Source organism: Ambystoma mexicanum, chromosome 13, assembly GCF_040938575.1.
Source record: "Ambystoma mexicanum isolate Mex_15411 chromosome 13, UKY_AmexF1_1, whole genome shotgun sequence".
Taxonomy (NCBI): domain Eukaryota; kingdom Metazoa; phylum Chordata; class Amphibia; order Caudata; family Ambystomatidae; genus Ambystoma; species Ambystoma mexicanum.
In genome coordinates, this window is record NC_090938.1 from 314745871 (window position 1) to 314772845 (window position 26975).

At 45.9% G+C, this 26975-nt stretch overlaps 1 protein-coding gene across 2 annotated transcripts in view; it reads right to left on the reverse strand.

The window, feature by feature from the left end:
- Window positions 1–26975, reverse strand: part of EMC4 (ER membrane protein complex subunit 4) — a 619623-nt gene that overhangs the window by 412264 nt on the left and 180384 nt on the right. For both annotated transcript variants that reach the window (XM_069633780.1, XM_069633779.1), the window contains exon 2: window positions 18056–18148. In XM_069633780.1, coding sequence (XP_069489881.1) covers window positions 18056–18144 — 89 coding nt within the window. In that variant the 5' untranslated portion in view covers window positions 18145–18148. The remainder of the gene's footprint in view (window positions 1–18055; window positions 18149–26975) is intronic.

A 26975-nucleotide genomic window follows, 5' to 3' on the forward strand; every position in this document is an offset into this window, starting at 1 on the left:
CCTTCTTCCTTAGAGACCCTGAGCTCTGTTGTTGGACTTTAGGACTTCATTTTTATCCTGGAGCGAGCAAGACCTTTTTCCCCACTCTCTCATGCATTTTATTTGATTTGAACACTTTCTTTTGGTTTTGGAATCTGACAAACTCCAAAAGCATCATCTTTTTACATTGTGACACAAAGCACCCTCAGTGCAATGTCACAGGGAGATCCTTTGGATCTCTACTAAGGCTTAATACCTTATCTTGGATAACTGTTTCCAAGAGTAGTAAAGTGAAATTTTGCTTACATTTTCCTCTTCATAGACCGAGCAGAACACTATCTTACAACAGGGTGCTGGAGGGGTTACTTAGTAGCCCCTTTATCTAACTTCTCGTGTAACATTGTTATGTTACCCTTTCTACAATTAATGGCTGGTGGCAGTGGTTTACTTTTTCCGGACAAGGTTTTTACCGCGGGCTGCGTTTGCAGCTGCAGCATAGCACCCATGGGTGCCCATTTAGTCAAAATGGCCCGGTCTTTTTTCGCCATTTCTTGTTGGAAAGGTCCTTCTTGAGATTTACTCTGCGCACTAAACTAGGTTTGGTCCCTTTGTTCGGATTCACTGGTGAAGCCTGCCTCTGGCTCCAGAGTGTCTGGCAGGGCATGAAGCCAGGGAGGTGCCCGAAACTCCCTGTGCCTAGTCACCTTGGTTCCAGAACTGCACCCAAAGGCGATTGGCTGACTGGCTGGCTGTCCAGGATATGCAGGAACAGAAGCCAGCTGGAACCATGTCTTCAGACATAAGGTACTGTCAACTAAGGGTGTGTGTGTGTGTGTAGCATGCTTGCTCTCAGTTGAGACTTGCATTGGCTGCCCCTTTGCAGAGTTGCTTGCAGCTTTGCCCTTCACAAGCCTCCCAGTGTGTGGCCCAACAGTTATTTCTTTTTCAACAAAACTAACATTGTGCAAGATTTGTTACCTACCTTAAAGAAGTGCCTCAGCTCCCCTAGACTTTGCTCAGTGACATTGGCTGTCCTGGCTCCCTGAAAGACTCTTCTTACCCTCTGACTGTATTGAACTATCCCTCCAAAAAGTCATACATACCTTTACTTGTATAGCTGGGAAAGGGATCATCTATTTTGCATGGGGGATCGGGGAAGGGGGGTTCAAAAGTGCTTACCTGTTTGAGAAACCGGTTAACCATCGTTTGCATCCCTAACCTTTTCTTTTTTGCCACAACTTCAGTATTACCATTTAAGTATGAAAAGTGATATTAATGTCGACAGTGTACTAGTAATTGAAGTCTTCTCAGGGTGTAGGAATATCTGTGTGCCATCCCAAAAGGGGTATCTACTTCCTTCATTGAACTGAAGGAGTGTATTTTGAAGTGCATTTTTATTGATGCCAATTGCTCCCTTCTAAAGAAGGCTTATTTTAAAACGTACTGTTAAATTAATAAATAATTATTTAATCAAGAAACCTTGAGTAGAAGTGTTATTTGAATACTTGTCACAGTGAAACTATGCTGCAAACCTACAGCTCACATTGTCCCCTCTTGAGATAAGCCTGGCTGCTCAGTCACTCTACCAACTTGTGTAGTATACACCTTTACCAAAGGTTGGGTTACCCATTGCCAAGAGGACAAGGTTGGTGTAGTCTCCCACAGGGTTACTACATACAATCCTGCCTAACAGTAGACAAAAATAAACTGTGTTGGGCTTGCTCACAGCATAAAAAGATAGCTTCCAAAACAAAATGACTTTGTACAGGAAAAGTGGAGAAATATGGCTGGGGCACTCCAAAATAAAAATAATGTGCTCTTCTGGCAGCACATAACTGATAAGGACCTGAAAGGCGAGCAGACGCTTAAATTGCTGCATAGGGGCAGAAGAATGGCTATCCCACTTTGAGAACCTATATGGAGGTGCAGTGGGCGAAGGTATCACAGACGTAATGTACATCGAAGGAGGGTATAGAAATCTGCTAGAGTCTGCGAGCAGAGCTCTTCACTATTGAGAGCCCATTAAGAATGCTTTATGACATCACAATGTACTTGTACTGTTAAGATTGCTAGTTTTGCACAGCCAAAGGTAGATTTGGTAATTATGATGTTTTTTCTCTCAATGTGTTTTATTTTTTAATTTTTTTTATTGTAATTTTTAGTTTAAATCAAACTTTTATCACAACAATTTTCTTCACATATCTTTAAAAAAACAAGCAAACATCTTCCACTTCAATTCACAACCAATGTTTAAATGGGGGTTGCCTTGGTTCTACTCAGTACTCTAGTGGCAGTCTCCAGGTATTTGGTTCTTATTACTATTCATTTGAATGATGTTCCAAAATGTTATCCAGGAAATTTATTACAGAGCATGTTAAATGTACTGAGCTTCCGCCTAGAATCCTAAGCCACCATTCGTCCATGTTGCCGCCAACTGGCTCTAACTATTTTAGGTGGAGTGACCTTTGGTTCCTTAGCTCTGTGCATTCTGTAATTAAGTGTTTGAGTGATTCTGTGTCAGCAGTACAGAATCTTCAACTATTGTCACCTGATGTTGCTATGTGTTGTGCCACTAACATCTGTTTTGTTTTTAAGGCATTTAAGCGCAATCTTAGGAATCTGTTGCTATGGTGCCTAGATGGAAATTTCTGCAAATATTGTGGCAATTTATCTAGCTGGTTCATTACAGGTCCAAAGTCCAGTGCTGTTGAGAGATTTTTATATTTGGTCAAGTTTTGAATCCAGAACCATTGTTTTAATTTCTTCTTTGCAATTTGAGGCTGATCTAACAGCGTTGCCATCGCAACGTTGCTCGCATTCAGAACTGCTACCAACTTTTGCGTCCAGATCATTATTAGTCCAATGTATCCGTGATTGTCGCTTGGCGCTAATATCTTTTATGGTGGTCGGTCAAAAGGGCGAAAAAAAAATCCCGAAAAAAAAGGCCCAAAAAAATATCGATTTTTTTTTTTTTTTTATATATGTATTTTTTGGGTCAGGTAAGTAAAAAAAAGGGTTACAATAAAAAAAAAAATTCGATATTTTTTTTTTCGGCCTTTTTTTTCGAGATTTTTTTTTCAAGATTTATTAATTCGGTATTATGACCATAAACCATCTTATATGCAGGTTCTGGATTGGCAACTGACATTTTTCGTAGGATCACAAGGGATTTCCAGACGACAGAGCCATATAATTCTTCAAGTGCAAGTTCATGCCGAATTATTATGATTCATAAATAAATGAGCACACACAGCAAGGACACTTACAAATTACTCCAAGTAGGTGTTATGTTAAAAATATAGACACATTTATTACAAGGCCTTTGTAATATGGACCATAGCAACGAATCACGATAAAACTCAAGTAAACCAACACATCACAATCAAATACAATATATATACAATAACCGAAGGGTCTAAAGAGTTAGAAGCACGAAATATGCAGACCACCTAGATGGTGAGGAAAACAGACAGTGCAAGTAATCGTTAGACCCAGTTCGCCTTCAGAGGCCACCTAACTAGAAGGAAGTCTGAGCCCTACGAAGAGTGGAGCCTTGTGCTCAAAAGTACCTGCACACGCTGGTGCCGACGGGCCAAGGGGAGTTCCTTCAAGGAAATCAGGCAGTTCAGAGCGGTGAACAAAGGAGGGCGAACAGATCCCCGCTACTCAAGTGCGGCCTCCACTTGTGGGCAGAAGCAGAGCGCGAGTGCGAAAAAGGCGTGCTGTTTAACACAGCGAGGAAAAGCTACAGGCTACTGCAGGAGGGCGACCGGTTCCTAGCGTTGCTACTCACCGGTACCCGATGAAGGCAGACCCAGGCTTCTCCGCGTCAGTTTCAGTGCTGGCAAGTTCAGATACAAGCAGGGGACGTCTCTGCGTCGTGTAGATTCCACGGCAGCAGAAGTTAGAGTTGAGGATGTCCCAAATGCAGTGAACCCGCACAGATTGTTACCACAGAAGGGCAACGAAGCGGCCGTGTGTATTTCAGACCAACGTACACTTCTCACTTCTTTGGAGATTCTGGAAATACATTTAGACATGCTGTGTGTGAATGGTTCTTATAGTGAGCAGCTTTGTGGTGTTGGGGTGAAGAGTCTTCCATCCCACCCTCCTTAGTTAGCAGGTTATACCATATTTGCTGATTGGTGATACCCAGGTTGTCACAGAGACGATTGAGCAGGGTGGTATGGTTGACTGTGTCGAAAGCAGAGGAGAGATCAAGTAGGATGAGGCCAGATGGAATATTAGAGTCAAGGTTGGAGAACAGGTCTTCACAGATGTTCAGGAGAGCAGTTTCCATGCTTCTGGCAGCTCTGAAGCCAGATCGGTGCTCGTGGAGAGCCAACAGAGTCGGAATAAAGGTTAAGCTGAGAGATGGCCAGCTTTTCCAGGAGCTTACCCAAAAAGGGAGTCGCGGAAATTGGGCGATAGTTAGCTGGAGAAGAAGGATCAGCTGTGGGTTTCTTGAGGAGAGGATGCACAAGGGAGTGCTTTAGAAGGGAGGGGAAAGATCCAGAGGCAAAGGAGAAGTTGCAGAAATCTGCAAGGGATCAAGCAAGGGTCTCGGTGTGGTCCTTAATGGTTTTTGAGGAACAGGGATGGACCTGTTTTGATGAGGCTCTCAGAGATCGGACTTGTCTAGCAACCCCCTCAGGGGAGATGAGAAGAAAAGGGGGAGAAAGAGGGAGGGGGGGGTAGCTGAAGGATGGTCATCAAGCAGAGGAGAGGGGAGTGGAGGACAGGGTGGACAAGATGTCCTCGGTTTTAGAGATAAAGTGAGAGGCAATGACATTGCAAAGAGCCTGGGAGGCGAGAGGAGGGGTGGAGACTGCAGTAGGGTTGGCCAGCTACTTAAACATTTTGAAGAGTTTGGCAGAGTTGTTAGATGCCGCAGAGACGTGGGCTTGAATGTGGACTCTTCCTGGTGTGGACAGTGAGTCGGTATTGCCTTTGGAGCAGGCGACAGGCCAGTTTGTCAGAGGATGAGCAAGAAGCCTGCCATTTCCTCTCCTCCGCCCTACACTTACGTTTAAGTGTAGCTAGGTCAGAGTCATGCCAATAATTGCACTTGGCTTTGGACTTAAAGTGGATCCTCGTGACAGGGGCAAGAGCATCAAGAGTAGCAGAAATGGAGGAGTAGAGCAGAGACAGGGCTGTGTCAGAGTGTGAGTGAGCCCGGGGTGGAGGAAAAGGAGGAGGGGGGGGTGGGTTGGGGTGGAGTTGGCAGCGAAAGCCTCGACTGACACACGCTTCATGGGCCGGATGTCCGAGAAGGTGGGTGGCAATCATGGGTAGGCTTGGCTTGAGGGGAGGAAATGGACAAATGAGATGAGAGGGGGCAGTGATCACTCCAGGAGAGAGGAGTGGTGAGGGGGGTAGGAGATGCCAGAGGCGGTCAAGACATCAAGTGTGTGACCAGCAGAGTGAGTTGGGTCGGAGGGGAGGATGGAGAGGGCGAGTGAATTAGAGGTTGTGAAAGAGCGCAGATGAGGAACAGGGAGAATCCAGATGGATGTTGAGATCACCAAGGAGGAGGAGTTGAGTGGTTGAGGCCAAAGAGGTGATTAGACCAGGGAGGGGGGGGGAGAGAGAAGAGAGAGAAGAGAGAGAAGAGAGAGAAGAGAGAGAAGAGAGAGAAGAGAGAGAAGAGAGAGAAGAGAGAGAGAGAGAGAGAGAGAGAGAGAGAGAGAGAGAGACTGCAGACAAGGCATTCAAAAGAGGAGTAAGTCTGAGTGGGGATGATCGAGGCAGGAATTCACTCGGGGAAGATCAGGGCTACACCCCCTCCGGGCCGGGTGGATCTGGGGGCAGAGAGGATCTTGTAGGCGTCAGAGAGGAGAGAGTCAAAACTTGTGACAGAGCTGGCTGTGAACCATGTCTCGATAAGACCGAGGGCATCAATGTCAAGTTCTTCAAGGAGGTGGCAGATGTCAGAGTAGTGTTTAACAGCTGAGCGAGATTTAAGAGTGGCAAGATGAAGATGGTTGCCAGCCTTAAAAACCTTCCGGGGAGGGGGTACATATCAACGGTATGCCCTGCAGGAAAAGAGTGGCTAGGAAAGAGAGAGAATGCCTTTTACATGGTGAATGCCTTTTAGATGATGTTGTAGTGTGCCCAGGAGAATCCTGCATTACTTTAATGTAAGTAGTGGGCTTCCGGTGCATTGTCCTAATTTGTAATAGTCAGGCTAAGCTCTTACGTATTGGACTGTGTGAAGGCATCATGAAGTAGACACAATAAAGTTTTGGCTATACCCTTTTATTAACTTAAAAATGGTTTAAAAAATGCCCATCTTGTCCTATGCTAAGGTGGGATTTCTCTACCTGAATAAACGTATAGTCTTTGTCAGGAAGTAGTCCAAAGCAAATGTCGGTCTGTGTCCAAAACTTATACTTCCCCTTGCATCGAATTGTACACAATGTGGAGGGATGTCGGCCTCAAAATGAGAAGTGTTCAAATAAAAGTTCAGATCTTCCTCCAGTTCTTGGTTGGAAAAGGGGGTTTCCCCTTCACAAAGGTTAAAAATGGTTCACGTTACAAAAAGAGGGGTTCCCTTCCCCAAGTCTCTCAAATTTCCCCAACAATTCCATTGAAGACTTCCCAGCTCTTCTGGCTTGTTTATCTTTCAACAATTTCATAAAGTTCAGTTCCTTGGTTTCAGTTCACACTATTTTTCCATTATTCAATCCTAAACTTGTAAGTGACTTGAGTGGCTTTTCCTTGGGTGGGTGTACTTGGTCTAGGCGCATTTGTCTGACCACACGGTCCACTCATTACAGACCACGCAATTGACACACCTTACTTGTGTGTGCTTCATAGGCACCATGCCATGGTTTTAGCAATTCAGTTCCTTAATTTCACATCTTCATGGAGGCTTTATCACTCGTGTTTTCCCATCATTCACTTGTTTAGTAGCTTCTGTTTGCACAGACCAACACAAGCTTCCCAGTACACACTCTTGCTAGGAAACGTGATCACTGGTTCAATTCTCTTGATCAAATTGCCTTACGTCCTTTGCCAGGTTGCATTGTACTTTACTCTTGCCTACAGGGTTTCTTTTCACAACCATTAATTTCTTCCAGTAATACTTAGTAATATCTGCTTGACTCTTGACAATGGTTTTTTGCCTCTTGACAATGTTACTTTATCTCTAGACAATGTTTATTCACCTCTTCCTTCATTCAATTTAATGGTGTGTTTATATTTGCCTCCTTAAAAGTTCAATCCCCTTTTCTCTGACTTTTTAATGTATTCAACCTTTCTTGTCTTCCTTTGTGCAATCCACACGCCCTGGGTTTCCACTGCCTTCTGGGTAGACGGACCGGTTTTCAGTCGCGTGTCTGTCTGCTCCGGTGCAGCGCTGGAAAACCTCATTCGGTTCATGCTGCTTTGTGCTGCCTTTCCATGGCCTCTGGTTCCTTTCTGAACAACTTTGCTTTGCCCTGCTGTCTTCCTTGGAGCACCGGTAAGCACTGTCCTAGGTGATCTGCCACTGAGAATGCCTACGGAGCTTCCCTCTGCTCCCAGCATCTCCACAGCATTTCACAACACCTGTTCTGCTTGCGAAGGGTCGACCTTTCTTCGCGCCGGTTCCCACACATCTACTGCTACAGCTTCTCTGGGTCTCTGTTTCGTCCCGTGTCCTGCCGTGTTCCTAAGAGGAAGGTGTTAGGAAAGATTTCCTAATTGTAGGTCATTTTCCTTCCATGTGGCAACCCCTAAACTTTTAGCTGTTGTTTTCACCCTGATCTAGACTTTGCCAGAGAAGTGCAGCCTTCCGCCGCACTCCTCTGAGCTTTCGCTCCATTCTTACGGGGAAACTGACATGCCCTTAAGACAGTCAGTACCGGGAAACGTTGTTTTCCGTAGTTCTTTTATCATGTTGCAGCTTTTGCGCAACATGACACAAGACGGCACTGTAAGCTAAGTTACTGCTCTCGTGGGTCTCTAGTCACTCTACAGGCCCTAGACACTCTCTTTGGATTGTTAACGAACGGTGCAAGTGAATCACGGACAGGACTGGTGGCAGCGATCGTTTCTTTGTGTTTTGAGCTCCTTTTGGCTGTTTAAGCGCGTTTCTCGTGCTTAGCCCAAAATGGTGGCCTGGCTCCCAAAATGGCCAGACCACGAGGCTCTTTGTCCTGCCCGCAGACCGTCTTGCCCCCTTCACCTTCCCCAGGTTGAGCCGACCCGGGGCCTTCCTTATTTAGGCATGTACTTTCCTGCGTGAAACAGATGCTTTCGCCGGCTTCTACAGGCCTTGTGTGTGCCTCCAGGATGTGGGCTGGGATGTCTGGTCCCAATACACACACTGGGTGCCAGAGAGTCTAGTGTCTCTTGAATGCCTGGGACCACAGTGGTCTGTGATAGATCCACGTATGGTGTGAGTGTTTTGTGAACAGATCTCCCATTGGGTCCTCTCTGTTTTGGCGCGAAGGGAACTCTGGATAAGAGGAGGCTGGAAACACCACTACCATGTCGATCTCCTGAGTTCTCACGAACGACGGATACAGGAGCCAAGTATCCTGCAACTAAGAGGCTGAACCAAGGAATCGCTGGTGACCCGCTGAAGGACTGCTCCTCTGCACTGCTGTCGCCCTGTGAGACCATTCTGCCTCTGATCGAACGAGAAGGCCTGTACTGGTACTTCGACCCTTTGGAATAGTGGGAACAACTATTCTCGGCATCTTCATCATCTCCTGCACGTAAGCCTTCGGAAGCGTCCCTGGGCCATCCAGTGTTCTGACCAGCCTACACAGGAGTCTTGCTCTGTTACCGCCATCAGGTGGTGTTGTATTCCGAGTCCTTGACACACTCACACGATTTGTACACTTGGCATTCCCAGTGACCTGGGAATGCCAAGTGCCCACATTCAAGCCCACGACTCTGCGGCATCTAACAACTCTGCCAAACTCTTCAAAATTTTTAAGTAGCTGGCCAACCCTACTGCAGTCTCCACCCCTCCTCTCGCCTCCCAGGCTCTTTGCAATGTCATTGCCTCTCACTTTATCTCTAAAAGCGAGGACATCTTGTCCACCATCTCCTCCACTCCCCTCTCCTCTGCTTGATGACCATCCTTCAGCTACCTCCCCTCCCTCTTTCTCCCCCTTTCCTCTCATCTCCCCTGAGGAGGTTGCTAGACAAGTCCGATCTCTGAGAGCCTCATCAAAACAGGTCCATCCCTGTTCCTCAAAAACCATTAAGGACCACACCGAGACCCTTGCTTGATCCCTTGCAGATTTCTGCAACTTCTCCTTTGCCTCTGGATCTTTCCCCTCCCTTCTAAAGCACTCCCTTGTGCATCCTCTCCTCAAGAAACCCACAGCTGATCCTTCTTCTCCAGCTAACTATCGCCCAATTTCCGCGACTCCCTTTTTGGGTAAGCTCCTGGAAAAGCTGGCCATCTCTCAGCTTAACCTTCATTCCGACTCTGTTGGCTCTCCACGAGCACCGATCTGGCTTCAGAGCTGCCAGAAGCATGGAAACTGCTCTCCTGAACATCTGTGAAGACCTGTTCTCCAACCTTGACTCTAATATTCCATCTGGCCTCATCCTACTTGATCTCGCCTCTGCTTTCGACACAGTCAACCATACCACCCTGCTCAATCGTCTCTGTGACAACCTGGGTATCACCAATCAGCAAATATGGTATAACCTGCTAACTAAGGAGGGTGGGATGGAAGACTCTTCACCCCAACACCACAAAGCTGCTCACCATAAGAACCATTCACACACAGCATGTCTAAATGTATTTCCAGAATCTCCAAAGAAGTGAGAAGTGTACGTTGGTCTGAAATACACACGGCCGCTTCGTTGCCCTGCTGTGGTAACAATCTGTGCGGGTTCACTGCATTTGGGACATCCTCAACTCTAACTTCTGCTGCCGCGGAATCTACACGACGCCGAGACGTCCCCTGCTTGTATCTGGACCTGCCAGCACTGAAACGGACGCGGAGAAGCCTGGGTCTGCCTTCATCGGGGACCGGTGAGTAGCAACGCTAGGAACCGGTCACCCTCCTGCAGTAGCCTGTAGCTTTTCCTCGCTGTGTTAAACAGCACGCCTTTTTCGCACTCGCGCTATGCTTCTGCCCACAAGTGGAGGCCGCACTTGAGTAGCGGGGATCTGTTCGCCCTCCTTTGTTCACCGCTCTGAACTGCCTGATTTCCTTGAAGAGACTCCCCTTGGCCCGTCGGCACCAGCGTGTGCAGGTACTTTTGAGCACAAGGCTCCACTCTTCGTAGGGCTCAGACTTCCTTCTAGTTAGGTGGCCTCTGAAGGCGAACTGGGTCTAACGATTACTTGCACTGTCTGTTTTCCTCCTCATCTAGGTGGTCTGCATATTTCGTGCTTCTAACTCTTTAGACCCTTCGGTTATTGTATATATATTGTATTTGATTGTGATGTGTTGGTTTACTTGAGTTTTATCGTGATTCTTTGCTATGGTCAATATTACAAAGGCCTTGTAATAAATGTGTCTATATTTTTAACATAACACCTACTTGGAGTAATTTGTAAGTGTCCTTGCTGTGTGTGCTCATTTATATATCAATCATAATAATTCAGCATGAACTTGCACTTGAAGAATTATATGGCTCTGTCGTCTGGAAATCCCTTGTGATCCTACGAAAAATGTCAGTTGCCAATCCGGAACCTGCATATAAGATATTAGCGCCAAGCGACAATCACAGATACATTGGACTAATAATGATCTGGACGCAAAAGTTGGTAGCAGTTCTGAATGCGAGCGACGTTGTGATGGCAACGCTGTTAGATCAGCCTCAAATTGCAAAGAAGAAATTAAAACAATGGTTCTGGATTCAAAACTTGACCAAATATAAAAATCTCTCAACAGCACTGGACCTTGGACCTGTAATGAACCAGCTAAATAAATTGCCACAATATTTGCAGAAATTTCCATCTAGGCACCATCGCAACAGATTCCTAAGATTGCGCTTAAATGCCTTAAAAACAAAACAGATGTTAGTGGCACGACACATAGCAACATCAGGTGACAATAGTTGAAGATTCTGTACTGCTGACACAGAATCACTCAAACACTTAATTACAGAATGCACAGAGCTAAGGAACCAAAGGTCACTCCACCTAAAATAGTTAGAGCCAGTTGGCGGCAACATGGACGAATGGTGGCTTAGGATTCTAGGCGGAAGCTCAGTACATTTAACATGCTCTGTAATAAATTTCCTGGATAACATTTTGGAACATCATTCAAATGAATAGTAATAAGAACCAAATACCTACAGACTGCCACTAGAGTACTGAGTAGAACCAAGGCAACCCCCATTTAAACATGGGTTGTGAATTGAAGTGGAAGATGTTTGCTTGTTTTTTTAAAGATATGTGAAGAAAATTGTTGTGATAAAAGTTTGATTTAAACTAAAAATTACAATAAAAAAATAAAAAAATAAAAATAAAACACATTGAGAGAAAAACATCATAATTACCAAATCTACCTTTGGCTGTGCAAAACTAGCAATCTTAACAGTACAAGTACATTGTGATGTCATAAAGCATTCTTAATGGGCTCTCAATAGTGAAGAGCTCTGCTCGCAGACTCTAGCAGATTTCTATACCCTCCTTCGATGTACATTACGTCTGTGATACCTTCGCCCACTGCACCTCCATATAGGTTCTCAAAGTGGGATAGCCATTCTTCTGCCCCTATGCAGCAATTTAAGCGTCTGCTCGCCTTTCAGGTCCTTATCAGTTATGTGCTGCCAGAAGAGCACATTATTTTTATTTTGGAGTGCCTCAGGCATATTTCTCCACTTTTCCTGTACAAAGTCATTTTGTTTTGGAAGCTATCTTTTTATGCTGTGAGCAAGCCCAACACAGTTTATTTTTGTCTACTGTTAGGCAAGATTGTATGTAGTAACCCTGTGGGAGACTACACCAGCCTTGTCCTCTTGGCAATGGGTAACCCAACCTTTGGTAAAGGTCTATACTATACAAGTTGGTAGAGTGACTGAGCAGCCAGGCTTATCTCAAGAGGAGATCAATGTGAGCTGTAGGTTTGCAGCATAGTTTCACCGTGACAAGTATTCAAATAACACTTCTACTCAAGGTTTCTTGATTAAATAATTATTTATTAATTTAACAGTAAGTTTTAAAATAAGCCTTCTTTAGAAGGGAGCAATTGGCATCAATAAAAATGCACTTCAAAATACACTCCTTCAGTTCAATGAAGGAAGTAGATACCCCTTTTGGGATGGCACACAGATATTCCTACACCCTGAGAAGACCTCAATTAGTAGTACACTGTCGACATTAATATATCACTTTTCATACTTAAATGGTAATACTGAAGTTGTGGCAAAAAAGAAAAGGTTAGGGATGCAAACGATGGTTAACCGGTTTCTCAAACAGGTAAGCACTTTTGAACCCCCCCCTTCCCCGATCCCCCATGCAAAATAGATGATCCCTTTCCCAGCTATACAAGTAAGCTATGCTTTTGAACCCCCCCTTCCCCGATCCCCCATGCAAAATAGATGATCCCTTTTCCCAGCTATACAAGTAAGCTATGTATGACTTTTTGGAGGGATAGTTCAATACAGTCAGAGGGTAAGAAGAGTCTTTCAGGGAGCCAGGACAGCCAATGTCACTGAGCAAAGTCTAGGGGAGCTGAGGCACTTCTTTAAGGTAGGTAACAAATCTTGCACAATGTTAATTTTGTTGAAAAAGAAATAACTGTTGGGCCACACACTGGGAGGCTTGTGAAGGGCAAAGCTGCAAGCAACTCTGCAAAGGGGCAGCCAATGCAAGTCTCAACTGAGAGCAAGCATGCTACACACACACACACACACCCTTATTTGACAGTACCTGACATGGTTCCAGCTGGCTTCTGTTCCTGCATATCCTGGACAGCCAGCCAGCCAATCGCCTTTGGGTGCAGTTCTGGAACCAAGGTGACTAGGCACAGGGAGTTTCGGGCACCTCCCTGGCTTCATGCCCTGCCAGACACTCTGGAGCCAGAGGCAGGCTTCACCAGTGAATCCGAACAAAGGGACCAAACCTAGTTTAGTGCGCAGAGTAAATCTCAAGAAGGACCTTTCCAACAAGAAATGGCGAAAAAAGACCGGGCCATTTTGACTAAATGGGCACCCATGGGTGCTATGCTGATGACACCCAACTCCTTTTCAGGCTTCCTTCAGTCACCTCCTCTCCTTCCCTCATCTCCGATTGCCTAATCACCATTCAAAATTGGTGTGCCACCAACGATCTTTGTCTAAATGCCAACAAGACAGATACTCTTCATTGGTACACCTACACCATCCTTTCCGCTCCCGCTCTGGTCGGCCTCCCTTGGCCCTCGTCCTACCCCTACCTCCAAGGCTAAGAACCTCTGGGTTATCTTCGACTCTCCTTCTCGGCATACATCTCTGATGGCTCTAAAAAGTCAAACTTCTTACCGCATCTACTTAGAGGTACTCTGCCTTTCCTTTCCTTCCCTTCCCCCAGAAGTCTCTCAAGCTCTGGTTCTCTTTAGGTTGGACTACTGTAACAGCCTCTTTTTTAAATCTACCTGCCTCCACTCTCCGCCCTTTACATATCTGTTAGGAAAGATTTCTTAATTGTGGGTAATTTTCCTTCCATGTGGCAACCCCTAAACTTTTTGCTGTTTTCACCATGATCTAGACTTTGCCAGAGAAGTGCAGCCTTCTGCCGCACTCCTCTGGGCTTTCGCTCCATTCTTACGGGGAAACTGACATGCCCTTAAGACAGTCAGTACCGGGAAACGCGGTTTTCCGTAGTTTCTTTATCATGTTGCAGCTTTCGTGCAACATGACACAAGAGGGCACTGTAAGCTAAGTTAATGCTCTCTTGGGTCTCTACTCTTCTACAGGCCCTAGATACTCTGCTTGGATTGTAAATGATCGGTGCAAGTGAATCACGGACGGGAATGGTGGCAGCGATCGTTTCTTGTGTTTATGAGCTCCTTTTGGCGTTTTAAGCACATTTCTCGCGCTTAGCCCAAAATGGTGGCCTGGCTCCCAAAATGGCCAGGCCACGAGACTCTTTTGTCCTGTCCGCTGACCGTCCTGCCCCCTTCACCTTCCCCAGGTCGAGCCGACCCGGGACCTTCCTTATTTGGGCATGTACTTTCCCGCGAAACACAGATGCTTTCGTGGGCTTCTACAGGCCTCGTGTGTGCCTCCAGGATGTGGGCTAGGATGTCTGGTCCCAATACACATCCTGGGTGCCAGAGAGTCTAGTGTGGTGCAAATGCCTGGGACCACCGTGGTCCGTGATAGGTTCACGTATGGTGTGAGTGTTTGATGAGCGGATCTCCTATTGGGTCCCCTCCGTTTTGGCGCTTAGGGAACAGTGGATAAGAGGGGGCTGGAAACGCCACTACCATGTCGATCTCCTGAGTTCTCACGAACAAAGGAATACAGGAGCCAAGTATCCTGCAACTACGAGGCTGAACCGAGGAATCGCTGGTGACCCGCTGAAGGACTGCTCCTCTGCACTGCTGTCGCTTTGTGAAACCCTTTCTACCTCTGATCGAACCAGAAGGCCTGTACTGGTACTTCGACCCTTGGAATAGCGGGGACAGCTATTCTCGGCATCTTCACCATCTCCTGTGTCTCTGGGCCATCCAGCAGACTGACCAGCCTACCCAGGAGTCTTGCTCTGTAACCGCCGTCAGGTTGTGTTGTATTTCGAGTCCTTGTCATTCTCACACCAGGTCTGAAGTGAGTAGTGTACATTTGGCCGAGATACACACGGCCGCTCCGTTGCCCTGCTGTGGTAACAAACTTTGCGGGTTCACTGCGTTTGGGACGCCCTCAACTCAACTCTGCTGCTGCAGAATCTACTCGACGACAAGACGTCCCCTGCTCCCCTGAACCTGCCAGCACTGAAACTGACGCAGAGAAGCCTGGGTCTGCTTGCATCGGGGACCAGTGAGTAGCATTGCTAGGAACTGGTCGCCCTCCTGCAGGAGCCCATAGCTTTTCCCCGCTGTGTCAAACAGCACGCCTTTCCGTACTCGCGCTCTGCTTCTGCCCACAGTGGAGGCTGCGCTTGAGTCGCGGAACTCTGTTCTTCTTCATTTGTGCACCGAACTGAACTGCCCGATTCCCTCGAAGAGACTCCCCCTTTTTGCCCATTGGCAACTGCGTGTGCAGGTACTTTTGAGCACAAGGCTCCACTCTTCGTAGGGCTTCGACTTCCTTTTAGTTAGGTGCCTCTGAAGGCGGACTGGGTCCGATTATTATTTCGCACTGCCTGTTTTCCTCCCCTTCTAGGTGGACTACACATTTCGTGCATCTAACGCTTTAGACTCATTTGCATTTGTATATATATTGTATTGGTTTGGTATGTGTTGGTTTACTAGAGTTTTATTGTGATTTCTCGCTACGGTCATTGTTGCAAAGGCCTTGGAATAAATGTGTATATATTTTTAATAGAACACCTGTTTGGAGTAATTTCTAAGTGTCCTTGCTTTGTGTGCTCATTGCGGGCTTTCAGTCACCCTCACCCCTCTTGAGACCTAGTCTTGACCGCCGCGATCGCTACCCTGATTGGTCTGGCTTGTCCAGTGGTTACCCTGTTCCAAGTAATTAGGTTGGGCTACTGAACCTCTGCGCCTCCAGGACAGAGTTCAGAAATCCGTCTTAACAATATCCAGAACAGGACTGCTAGTTGCATCCTTTGCCTCAAGCCCTGGGATCGTATCTCTCCAGCTCTGAAATCCCTTCATTGGCTCCCAGTGGATGCAAGGATTAAGATTTAAAACCCTCTGCATTGTCCACAAGGCTTTCTGGGGTCTGGGTCCGAAATACCTTAAGGTATCCCTCTGTAAATACCTCCCCAGACCAGCCCTTCGCTCCTCCTCTTCTAACTCCCTCAGGGTCAGTTGCTTTTTCAAAGAAACAAGCTGGGGGCATATCTTGGTCTTTGGCTGGGGCCTCCCTTTGGAACAGCCTCCCTGCCACCTTGAAACTTGAGAACCACCTCAAGACCTTCCTCTTTGCTTCTGTCTTTGCCCCTCTTCTCCCTGGCTGATCTGCTTTCTCTCTCAGCACTGTGCACCTGGCCAACCTCTGTTCTTTGGGCCCAGGTACCTGCTCACCCTGCCTTCCTCCTGCACTGCCTCTGGGCCACCCTTTGCACTGGGGTCGGTATCTGTACCCATACAGTCCTCCAACCACTTCTTGCGACTTATCAGATACATCCCATCTGACTAACCTAGCACTTTGCCACTTGCTGGCTGCACTACTACTGTTTATCGCCTTTATTTATTTTACTATTATTTATCCTGTTTCTCTCTTCTGTTTCGCACTTTCCACTTCTCCACCCCCCACCCCACTCCATGCACTTGCCCACTCTTAATGTCACTGGGCCTAGTAAGATAGTTCTCCCCCGTTCCCCTCCCTTTGCCTGGTTGTGCTCTGGAACACGTGTGTATGAGCGGGATATAAATAAAATATAATTTCATCAAGCGCCATCATTTAGATTAGGAGGCCTTTTGCCAAGGTGGTTAAACAAGAGAGCAGGATTGTACATTTAAGAATTAGAGTAAGTCCAGAGCTGACCCGGAAAAATACGCAAGGGCCTGGAAGAGTACCTTGAAAGAACTGGACGACTTGTTACAAGAGATACGGAAGGACTATCTGAAAATCCTGAATTGAGAAGAACTGTGCTGAAATGCATTTCTGGAGAAGGGAGTCATTCTCCTGGACTTTGTTTAGTAATGGCGGTAGGGTCGCCCTAGGTTAGTTTTGGGACAGAGGACAGATTTTGGCTTAGACATTCACGATAAGCACCCTAGTTTAGTTGGGTTAGGTAGGGAAACTCTTAGGATCGTGAAAGTTAGAATATTCTTTATTTTCTGGTTTGTCTCCTCGTTCTCATAGACCACAAATCTCACTTCAATTTTTGTGGCAAGCACTCCGCAAGTAACTTTGCATCTCTTCTCCTGCTTTTCCAAAACCAGGGAAGGTTGCTAAATTCTTCTTTTTTTTTTTTAAACCTGTTTTGTAACCCAGAGCATGCAGGAGGGAATAAATAAAAGCACGGCAGTGTTCAGCATATCAGCATTTCTGATTTGAGACACTTGACAGTTGAACCACCTCCAAAATATCTTTGAGAAGCCAATGCTTCCAGGAGCTCACTGTTGACTGTGAACCGAGACCTGGACTGCACTGTTGAGACACAGATAGGGAAGCGTCAAGCAAACTCACCATATTGGGACGCTAGCACTGATTCGCCTGCTCTTTCTTCATTCAAGATGGCCAACGAGCCATCAATCGACACCAATTCGGACCATTGCTTTCTGCATCTGCACACCATAACGCTGTTCAATCCTATTAAGCCAGCTTGCTTTTTAAAATCACAATTTTAACCATAGAAAAACATCACCAAGCCTGAACACCAAAATGAATCTAAGGCGAGGTTTAAGTAGACTAAATGCCCCTTAGAAGGCTTTTCTAGTTATCACCCCTTGGCATTCACCTGTGCCCTGGAGACTGGTAGGCTATTTTACCTTAACCTATTTTAAGGCATGCAAGTAATCACTTACGTTTGAACTGATCTATTTATTGTGCCTGCCTTGTGCCCTGCTGCATTAGACTATCCAGAGTTTACATTCTATATACATCATACCCTGCATTATTTCTGTGCCGCTCTTACAGGGTAGGTCTTCAATGAATTAGTTTGCATTTAAGTAAAATACACTCTTGGACATTACTTTAATTGTGTTACTAGTGTGATATTTGGATGCTTGTAGTGTTGCCTGCTCTTGGCCCATGCTAAAGGCATAGATAAATTCTTCAAGCTACAATTAAGAAAACCTCCACGTCGTAGGAATGCCAGCCCTCCAAAATCATACAGTGCACACTTCACCAGGTTTTCCTAGTCGAGATTCAATCATCACTTGCCATTGGCTTTTTAGGCATGCCAAAGTTTACTTTTCAGTTTCTAGCCATTCTACTTTCATGACTAACAACCCCTGAGAAGGTTAGGGTACATGTTTGGCCATAGCAGATACAAACCTTTGCTCTCCCCAGTCTATTTCCTGGCTAGTATAGGATTTCACCACACACAGTTTACCTGCTTCCGCTACCAGGGCCACCAAGCTCAATGGCCCACTTAAATCTTCTGCCCCTATTGGCCAACAAACTCGCCTGTGTCGCCATCATTCAACTGCAAGGAAGAAGAAAAAAAAGCAGTCAATCAAGAGGTTTGGGCAAGAGGATCTTCCGGAGGCATACTTCCCCCTTAGTCATCTCTCAGTTCATACCAGTATATACCAACACAGTCTCTCGCTGCCTAGCCTTTCTTAGCCCTACAGCAGAAGAGAGCAGATTGTATGTATTTGTAATGGTGGAAACTAAGAAAAGTCTGCAAAGAGTAATCTGTCCCAATTGACAAGTTTTCAAGGTCTGCATGAAACTACCTAAAGGGAGCGTGACCAAGCTTTCATGTAAGTCAGCTTTCAGCTCTGCAATCTGGGTAACAGCACGTAGTAGCAAAGAAAAATGGAATTGCTTTGTCTAGGTTATATAATAAAGTAGTCACAACATCAAGAACGTACGAGGACACTGCAGCAGGTAATGTTTCTTTATTATATTTCACGCAATGAAACCCAGACAGTCAGGCTCCTCCCAACTCTTCAATCTGCCTTCAACTTCGAAAGAGCACATATTCCAATTCTCATCATAATAACATACTTATTTCGACCAAAAATGTCTATAAATGATGTAAACAGATAGAGATAACATTTTGCATCAAAATAACATACATTGAAATCAGAATAAATCAACAAGGCCCTAGCACACGTTAAAATACACACCAGTACACAAGATACAGAACATGTTGCACAGACAGAAACCGTCTTATTATAAGATTATATTCATATAAAATGCTCGCCTTCTCCATGCACTTGCTAAAAAAGGTAGACAACAAAAACAACATCTATTGTTCTAGCAGTTTTACATTGATTTTCTGCTGCAACCAGCGTTCGTATGCCCCCATTCTTCAGAAAAGGTTCAAAGTTACTTTTTCTAATGGGGGACAAATGAAGAGAAAATGTTGTAAAGATTCCCCAAGCGAGGTGCAAAAGGGACACATGGGAGAGTTATTATCCCACTTAACCTTTACCACAGCAAGTGGTAATTTCCTACGCACATCTTTTAACCTCTTTATTTGCATTTATGAAATTTCAAATACAAAACCAGAACAAAACAAAAAAAGTGAGAAACAATAAGAACAGAGAGCTAATGCATACCAGTGTATAACAAGTTACGGCCATGATAGGAAATGAAGACTGGGTGCCGTCACTTGAGAGTTTTTGTTCAAGGGACAATCCTCTGGCAGCTTTGCTGCCTCCCATCTGCCTACAAGTCAGTGTTTTGAGCATCATCTTAGGGTAACTGTTCTGTGTAATCAAAGAAGGGGGACCCCAAGTGTTATGGAATTTCCCCATGTTGTTCGCGCAGGCCAGTGATTTTTTTTCCACCACAGCAGTATCCGAGCATTTTGCCCACCACATTGAGATTGCCCAGGCTGTCTGGGGATTTCCAATGGCGGGCGATGGTGATCTTAGCCGCTGTAAGGAGATAGGTGATCAAGGTAGACATGTGCCCGGAAAGCAGGCACATGTCTACCTTGATCACCCTGCATATTTACAAACAAAGATCACTGCAGCATATTGTTGGTGAAAGACAAATAGCCTTCCATAACAAAGTTCTCTTTACAGAATCGTATCGCATAGACGATTTTTAGACATTTTTTAATATTTTCTCCCCAGATATAATCAGTATACACATCCGCAACAATTTGTCTAGTAGCAGCATGAATGGTTTCAGGTCTATACCATGTGATGAATCGTGCAGAGTCCTCACAAAGACTGTACCTAAAGTCTCCTTCCAGGGGAGGGTAGTCGCTTCCTGACCCTGGGGGTGGTATTAGCCCGAAGGATCACCTGGGAGGAGAAGGGCCTGAGGAGAACAGGGTTCTCAACCCATTGGTTGAGACGCGGTATCAGTCTTCCTCAGAGATGGCATTACCAGAGTATGCTATGGCTTTCTGTCAGAGAGAGGTTTTATTTCCCAAAGCTAACAATCTTAATATGGGTGAACACAATCATAACCAAATGTGCATTGCAAGTAAGAAACCCACTGTCATTCATAGAGGTGAAAGCTTCTATGACCGCCCCAGGGGAATATTAAAGAGGAGTCTTTAAACATTGACAATCTAGATTCTGAAAACGCTAACTCCCCTGCAAAGAATGTCCTCACTCCTACTCTCCCTGGATTCTCTTCTCAGGTGGTGTTACAGAATTCTCTTGTAAGGCTAATTTCCCAAACCTAGTGAGTCCCCCAGCAGCTTTGCTGGATTTTTGGGGTTTGTTTTTTCTCCTGCTAAGAGTGAGACTCTTTTACTCCCACTCTTAGGCATGATTTGAGGTATGTCTTTGACTTGTTATGCGTTTATTGGCTATGGGGTTTTCTTTTTACTTCATAGGGTATCATCTGTTTTTCTGTATGTGTGGTACACAGCACCCTCAGTGCAGTACCACAGGGGTGTCACAGTGACCCCCAAACAGACTCCATACCCTGGGACTGACTACTGTCTCCCAGGGCATGTAAAGTCACTATTGACTTTACTAGTCCTAAATTGTGAACAGTACCAGTACAAACCATCATATTGTGGAAGTACGGGTAAGGTGTAATTCGATTGCCCCTGGGTCTGTTCGAGGGGGCACTGTCCCGTCCCCCCTCGTCGAGTTTCTGGCTGGTGGCAGTGGATACCACGCGAAATATTCCACCAGAATATTCTCTATGGGATTTTCCCATTGATTTTAAACGGACCACTTTTTGGTGCAATGTTAAAGATACCGCCGGTTTATTTATTTAATATTAAATCACCGGTTGGGTCTTTTTGCCAGAACTCGATTCTAAAATGGCGTTTGTGTCCGTCTCTGTAACTCTGACCAAGGTCGAGCCCTTTGTTCCACTTTTTGGCGGGCTTCTCCTCAGAAGCCCTCCAAATGGTGCCAATCTGCCTGGGTTCCACAGGAAGGGTGGAGGCGGGGGGGGGGGGGGGGGGGGATTGCACCCTGGACTGCGTTGCCTCAGCAACCCAAGTCACAACTCCAGTTGGCCCAGTGGTGAGCTGCCCGGCTCACCACTTAGCATGTGCATAAAAGCAGGGCCTTTGGGACTGGAACTTCAGAAGTCGCCACAGGATCTAAGAATCCGAAGAGGGAAGAAGCTGAGCCATCTGCAACGACGACACCACCGGTGAAGCCCTGCTGCAACTACCTCACCACTTTCCCAACGACAAGAGAAGATCTTCTGCTGGACGAGTCTTCTTCCTCTGAGCTGGTGGGATCAACCAGTTCGCCCTTTTTGCCTTCCAAAGACGTCTCTTGGTCGAATCGCCCGTGCCAAGCACCCCGGCGGCCGGATAGCCAAGCTCACCACTTTTGACCGCGAATAAAAGGACTGCACCTTTTAATCGGGAACTCCGCGGCTGGTTTTTATCCCTGTGCAGTGCAACGACTCCCCGTTCCCTCCTCGACGAGATCTTCTCTTCCCCTGGTCGGAACCACGAAATTCAACCACTGCCAGGAACAACTGCCCCCGCTGGAGCTTCCTTTCTCTTTAAGGTACTGTGTCCTGCCTGGCCTCCCTTTCTACAGATTGCTAAAGGTGACCCTTAAATCCTTGGCTTCTAAACTGGGTTGACTCCAGGCCTTCTAACTATATCTTTTGCATCACCCCAACCTCTTTTGAACACTCTGCAAAGACTTTTAGTGCACTTTAAACCGTGTGATCCTGGGCACATTTCACTTTGCTCCATTTAAAGTGGGCCTGGCCTATGAACTTTGGCTCTACAGTATAACCTGCCTTTCTCACCTTGCTCTGAACTCAAAAGTGTTGGGAACTGTTTTATTTTTATGCTCTGCCTTTTTCTCTCCCTTTAACTACATTATCAGAGTGCCATCTTGGTTAAGCGCTCACGTCTGTTCTAACAAATAGTGTTTTAACCCTGACTTGTCTGATAGGTAAAGTATACACACCTCCCTTAATAGCTGACTGTTTTAACTTGCTTTCGATTGAGAGTGCTAGTATATGCCATAGTGTGTGTTAAATAAATAATTATATACTTATTATACAAAGCTCTGGTCAGTGTTTGTTTGCTCTACTGTGTTTTGGCCCTATTTTGTATACTCTACATACTGCCCTACTCTTCTTGAGAGAAGTCTGACTGCTCAGCCACAGCTACCAGGTAAATTTGGGTGGTGCAGACTGCTACCAACTGGGTTTACTGCTTACTCCTGTAGTCTTAATCTTTTTGCAGTGTTCCCCAAGGGAACTGCACAGGATTCTGCCTAACAGGTGGCCAGGGAAAAGCTATTGCTTTTGGATCATGGCCCTCGGGGTGGAGAAGCAAGGGAAGATCACCTGGGTGGAGGGTCCATGGTGACTGGGATGCCCACAGGAGACATGGTATCCCCTTTTCCTATTGAAGACCAACCTGACCCAAATGAGATCCCCTCATTTTCCCCACATTAAATCCTCGACAGTACTGGGACGAGGAAGAGGCGACAAGAGTAGTGAACACCAAAAACCACACCACTCTATTACTGGGACGAGGAAGATGCCTGCAGAGTCCAAGGAGGGTCAGGCATGTCCCTTTAATTATAGTCAGGCAAGCCCATTTAAGAATGCACACCTGCAACCTGTCAAGTGGTTGCAGGTGTATAAATGGAGAGCCAGAGAACAGCAGAGAGCGCAACAGGGAGGTCTGTGCGGAAGCAGCCAGCAGAGGACCCATGTCTTGAGGAGGCAGCCATGGTGGGGCTTGCAAGGAAGTCAGGATGCCGGCCAAAGCCCAGAGAAGCCGTGGAGCCCCAGGCCAGGTGGGCCATTGAGTTGCCACAGGAGTAGGAGCTTCCTTGCTGGGAAGCGAGTAGCAGCATCTGCTAGCGAACAGAGAGACAGGGACGTCGTCCGCCTCAGCACTGAGGAGGAGGGATTGTGCTCAAGAGCACCAGGAGTGCGAGTGGAGCTAACAGAGGCCGGTTCATCAACTAGCAAAACAAGAAGGTGGCATCCGAAGCTGCCGGAAAGGAGACTGGCGAGTGTCAAGGAAGTCACTAAGAGCCGGGGTGCCTTTAGAGCACTGCGTGTAAGAAACGCAGTGCCGTATAAAGCTTAATGAATACCGAACTGAGTGAAAATTTTAAACAAGGCTGAAATATATGTGATACCTTACTCGCCGTAATCGTATTTCTGATGCTTGTCTCTGCTTAGATTCACATGCTATGCATAGGCTGACATCTAGTGGAAGCTGCGGAGTATTACAATTATTGTTTTTTTCTAAACTCAAAAATGAATGTCGACAGGGCATTTCAGTAATACTATCCCTAGTGCGACGTCCAAGAGGCTAACTAGGAGAAACCAGAAAAGTGTGAAACATGCCTAAAAGTCAACAGGCTGAGACTTGGCAAATGAATGTGAATCTGTACACAGGAATGAGTACAGATTAACCTGTGAGAGCTGGAGAACTTGTGATGGTTGGACCATGCGGTCTGACAACTGCGCCTAGACCAGTGAGCCCTAAATGGTGAGAGCTAAAAGACATTGTGAAAGAAACCAAGGAGAAGCGCCGTAAGCCTACTGGTGATGTAAACCAGGAGGAGGGTTATGTTGACCTAGAATTTGAGTTGAACCAAACATTGGTTGCTACGTTGATGTCTTGGGGAAGGGGACCCTGAGACTGGATCTACAAATGTTGTCTTGAGGACAGGGCCTCAAGACCCTTTTGTTTGAACTGTATTGCTTGAACTTGGGGAAGGGAACCACAAGGATGTATGGAATGGTTTGAATTTGAGCAGAATAATCAAAACACTTGTGGAACTTGCTTGAACTTAGGGAAAGGAAGCCAAGAGCTTGACGAAGCTCAGAAATGTATTTTGATCACCATTTATTTAATTACGGACATCCCTGCACAATGTTCAGCTTTAGTTGTGAGGGCAAGGATAGGTCTTGGACACAGACAGACTTGTTTAACTCTCCGATGCAGATGTTTCTTTGTTTCATTCAGGTAGGGAAATACCACCTTAGCATAGGGCAAGTTCGGCCTTACACCATACTGACATTTCATTTAATAAACTATTTTATTTCGAACGTCAAGTCTGTTGTCTATTTCTTACTTCATGATGCCTTTACAAAAGCCAAACCCTTCATTGAATCCTTGTAATACTCCTTTAAAGGAATATAGTTAAGGAGAGAAAGGAATTGGGTAATGATCTTTCCATTAGAATAAACAGGGGTGTAAATTGCAATTTGTGTAGCAGGAGCTGAAAGTAGTAGTTTTGGGGGGGGGGGGCTGGCATAACATTCTGACTAGGAGGTATTTGCCTGACCCAAGTGCTATTAAATTGGACAGTGCTATTGTGCTCCATCATTCTATGCTCACCAGATTACAGTAATTGGTGGGATAACAGGGACACATTCGTGACCAGGTGATAACGAGGTCTGTGCTCTGGGCAGGAGCTTGAAAACAAAGAAATTGTGGTGGTGCGGCCCAGATTACAGCTAATAAGCATCCTGGCATATCTTCAACACAGCATCGAGGAGGCCAGAGAGGTTCCATGCATCAGGATCTAAATGACCTCCACAAGTACCATCTACTAAATAGTTTCATGTTGCAGTCCCTCAGAATCACTGTGCTCTTTTTCAGTTTTGTGTGTTCTGGGCCCTGTCTGTGGATTGCACCCAGTCTAGAGTGGACTAAATACATCACAGAATACTAGTTTGAGAATTGTTTGCTTTGATAACCTGGGCCTTCAAGAGTCTGACCACAAAGTACTTGTGCACAGCTTGCATGTGCCCAAAGGCTTAGGAGCCAAGCAAATACTCACTCCTGTTAAAGTCCAGCTTGCTGTGCCCGAGACAGTTCCTTCGGACATTACCACCAGAAAACATACAGCCTTTCACCCATTAAGAAATGTATAGAGGTGAATGCTGTCTCTTGTGCGACTACAAGAGACCAGTGATAACACTTTCTGCTTTTGTTGTTTATGTGGTTGTTGGTACTTTGTCACAAGCGGATGATACGTGTACACACGCTTTCCTCAAACGAGGAATGCAAGTGCACCCTGTACTATTCTTCCATCCCAACTAGGGAGGGACTACAGAAGAGGATAATTTGGACCCCATGCTATATTCTTGACATCTATGTACTCTGGGGAATGACATACTAACCGTGTTATCTGTTCACCCAAGCACAAAGCACAGAATGAGAAAATTCCTATACTACAGTCACAGTTGGGTCCTCCTAAACCCTGCATGCTTAGCTTGACAAATGCCCCATTGCTCTTACTGCATTTTTCCCCATGCTTGAGCACATTGCAGGTTACACCTATCCCGTGAAATGAACTGCCGTTTTGTTGTGTTCAAGCATGCTGCACGATTGACAAACACCTCCTAGCAATCTCCTTACAGTCCATTTGTTAATTATGTATTCGCAATGCAATGGTTCACCTGCATGTTGAAGTGAGTGCTAAATGTCATTTGTTTATGTAAGGTTTCCACATGTCCAGCGCAAGCAAACGTGTGAATACCCACTACTTATTATAACTGTTCCCTTGAACAATATCAAGTCTCACATCCATGAATGCACTATAAAAGAAAAAAATGTGTGGAGTTAATTGAGCAAGCAGAGCCATTTTCTAAGTAAGTCCCTCCAACAGCAATTATCAAAAATACAATAGGAGTAAATATTTACAGTACATTTCTACTCCGGTTTCTGGCACATTTGCCATAAATCAGACTTGCGTTGAAAACATTGAAAGCATAGCACTAATCACCCTTTCACCTGAGCTCAGCCGCTCCTCTTCACCCCCACTGTCTTTTTGCAAGAGCAGAATGTGACCCTGTTCCTTTTTAAAATGTACTTCTAGCATCTCTGATAAGATATTCTAAACACAAATACTACTGTCCAATTGGGTTTATAAAAGCGGATGTATGTTATTTGTGCGTTCTTTTTTGTATTTGTATATTATTTATATCGCGCGCCGAACCCCGAGGTAACTGGGCACTTGAAAAACTTAGAGGTTACAGACAGGCATATAGATTACCATCTACAAAGGACCCTGGTTACAGGTGGTTCAGATAGTGAGATACAGGAGATAATGTATAGTGGTAAACCGCGCAGGAGGCTGAGCCAAGGCATAGATGGTGATCTGCTAGCCTAGTGAATACATCTTACTGAGGAGGCTTGTTACTCAGCCAGTTTTTTATACTGGCTTTAAAAGTAAGGAAGGAGGGTTCCTGTCAGAGGGATGGGGATGGAGGTCCATCTTTTGGCAGCTTGAACTGGGAAGCTGGCTCCTCCTGCTGTTTTTAGACTATCTTGGAACCACTAAGTTGTGGGAGTGCGATGATCTGGTAGTACGTGTGGGTTGGTGTATGCAGATTGTGTCTGCCAGGTATTTCGGGGCTGAGTTTGTGAGGCATTTGTGCGTGATGGCCAGGGTGTGTAGAGCGATTCTGTCTCAGATGGGTAGCCAGTTGGCATTATATCTGCGAGTGGAAATGATATTGGAAGACTAAGCACTGCTCTCAGTGAGTTATTCTGGAGTACCTGGAGTTTGAGAGTTGAGTCGAGTTATATGTTCTAAATAACATGCATCTTACTGACCTTCAGACCCGGGGATGGAACCTGTGTTGCTTAGTGTCGTCTTGCTTCAAAAAGGCGAGCACATTGCACCTGAGCCAGTGCTTTAAGTGGGTCGGGGCTCCGGGGCCCCCCGGGCCAACCATGCCATGTCATTATCCCACCACGGCCGCAGCCACAGCCGCGACGGGAGAAGAGCCCGCCATCATGATTGAGTCAGGGAGCTGTGATTGATAGGAGTGCCAGCCAGCCGCAGCGTTGCCCTATGCAATGTTGTGGCTGGCTGACACTTCTGTCAGTCAGAGCTGCCTGCAGGAAACACATTGTGGCGTCTGCT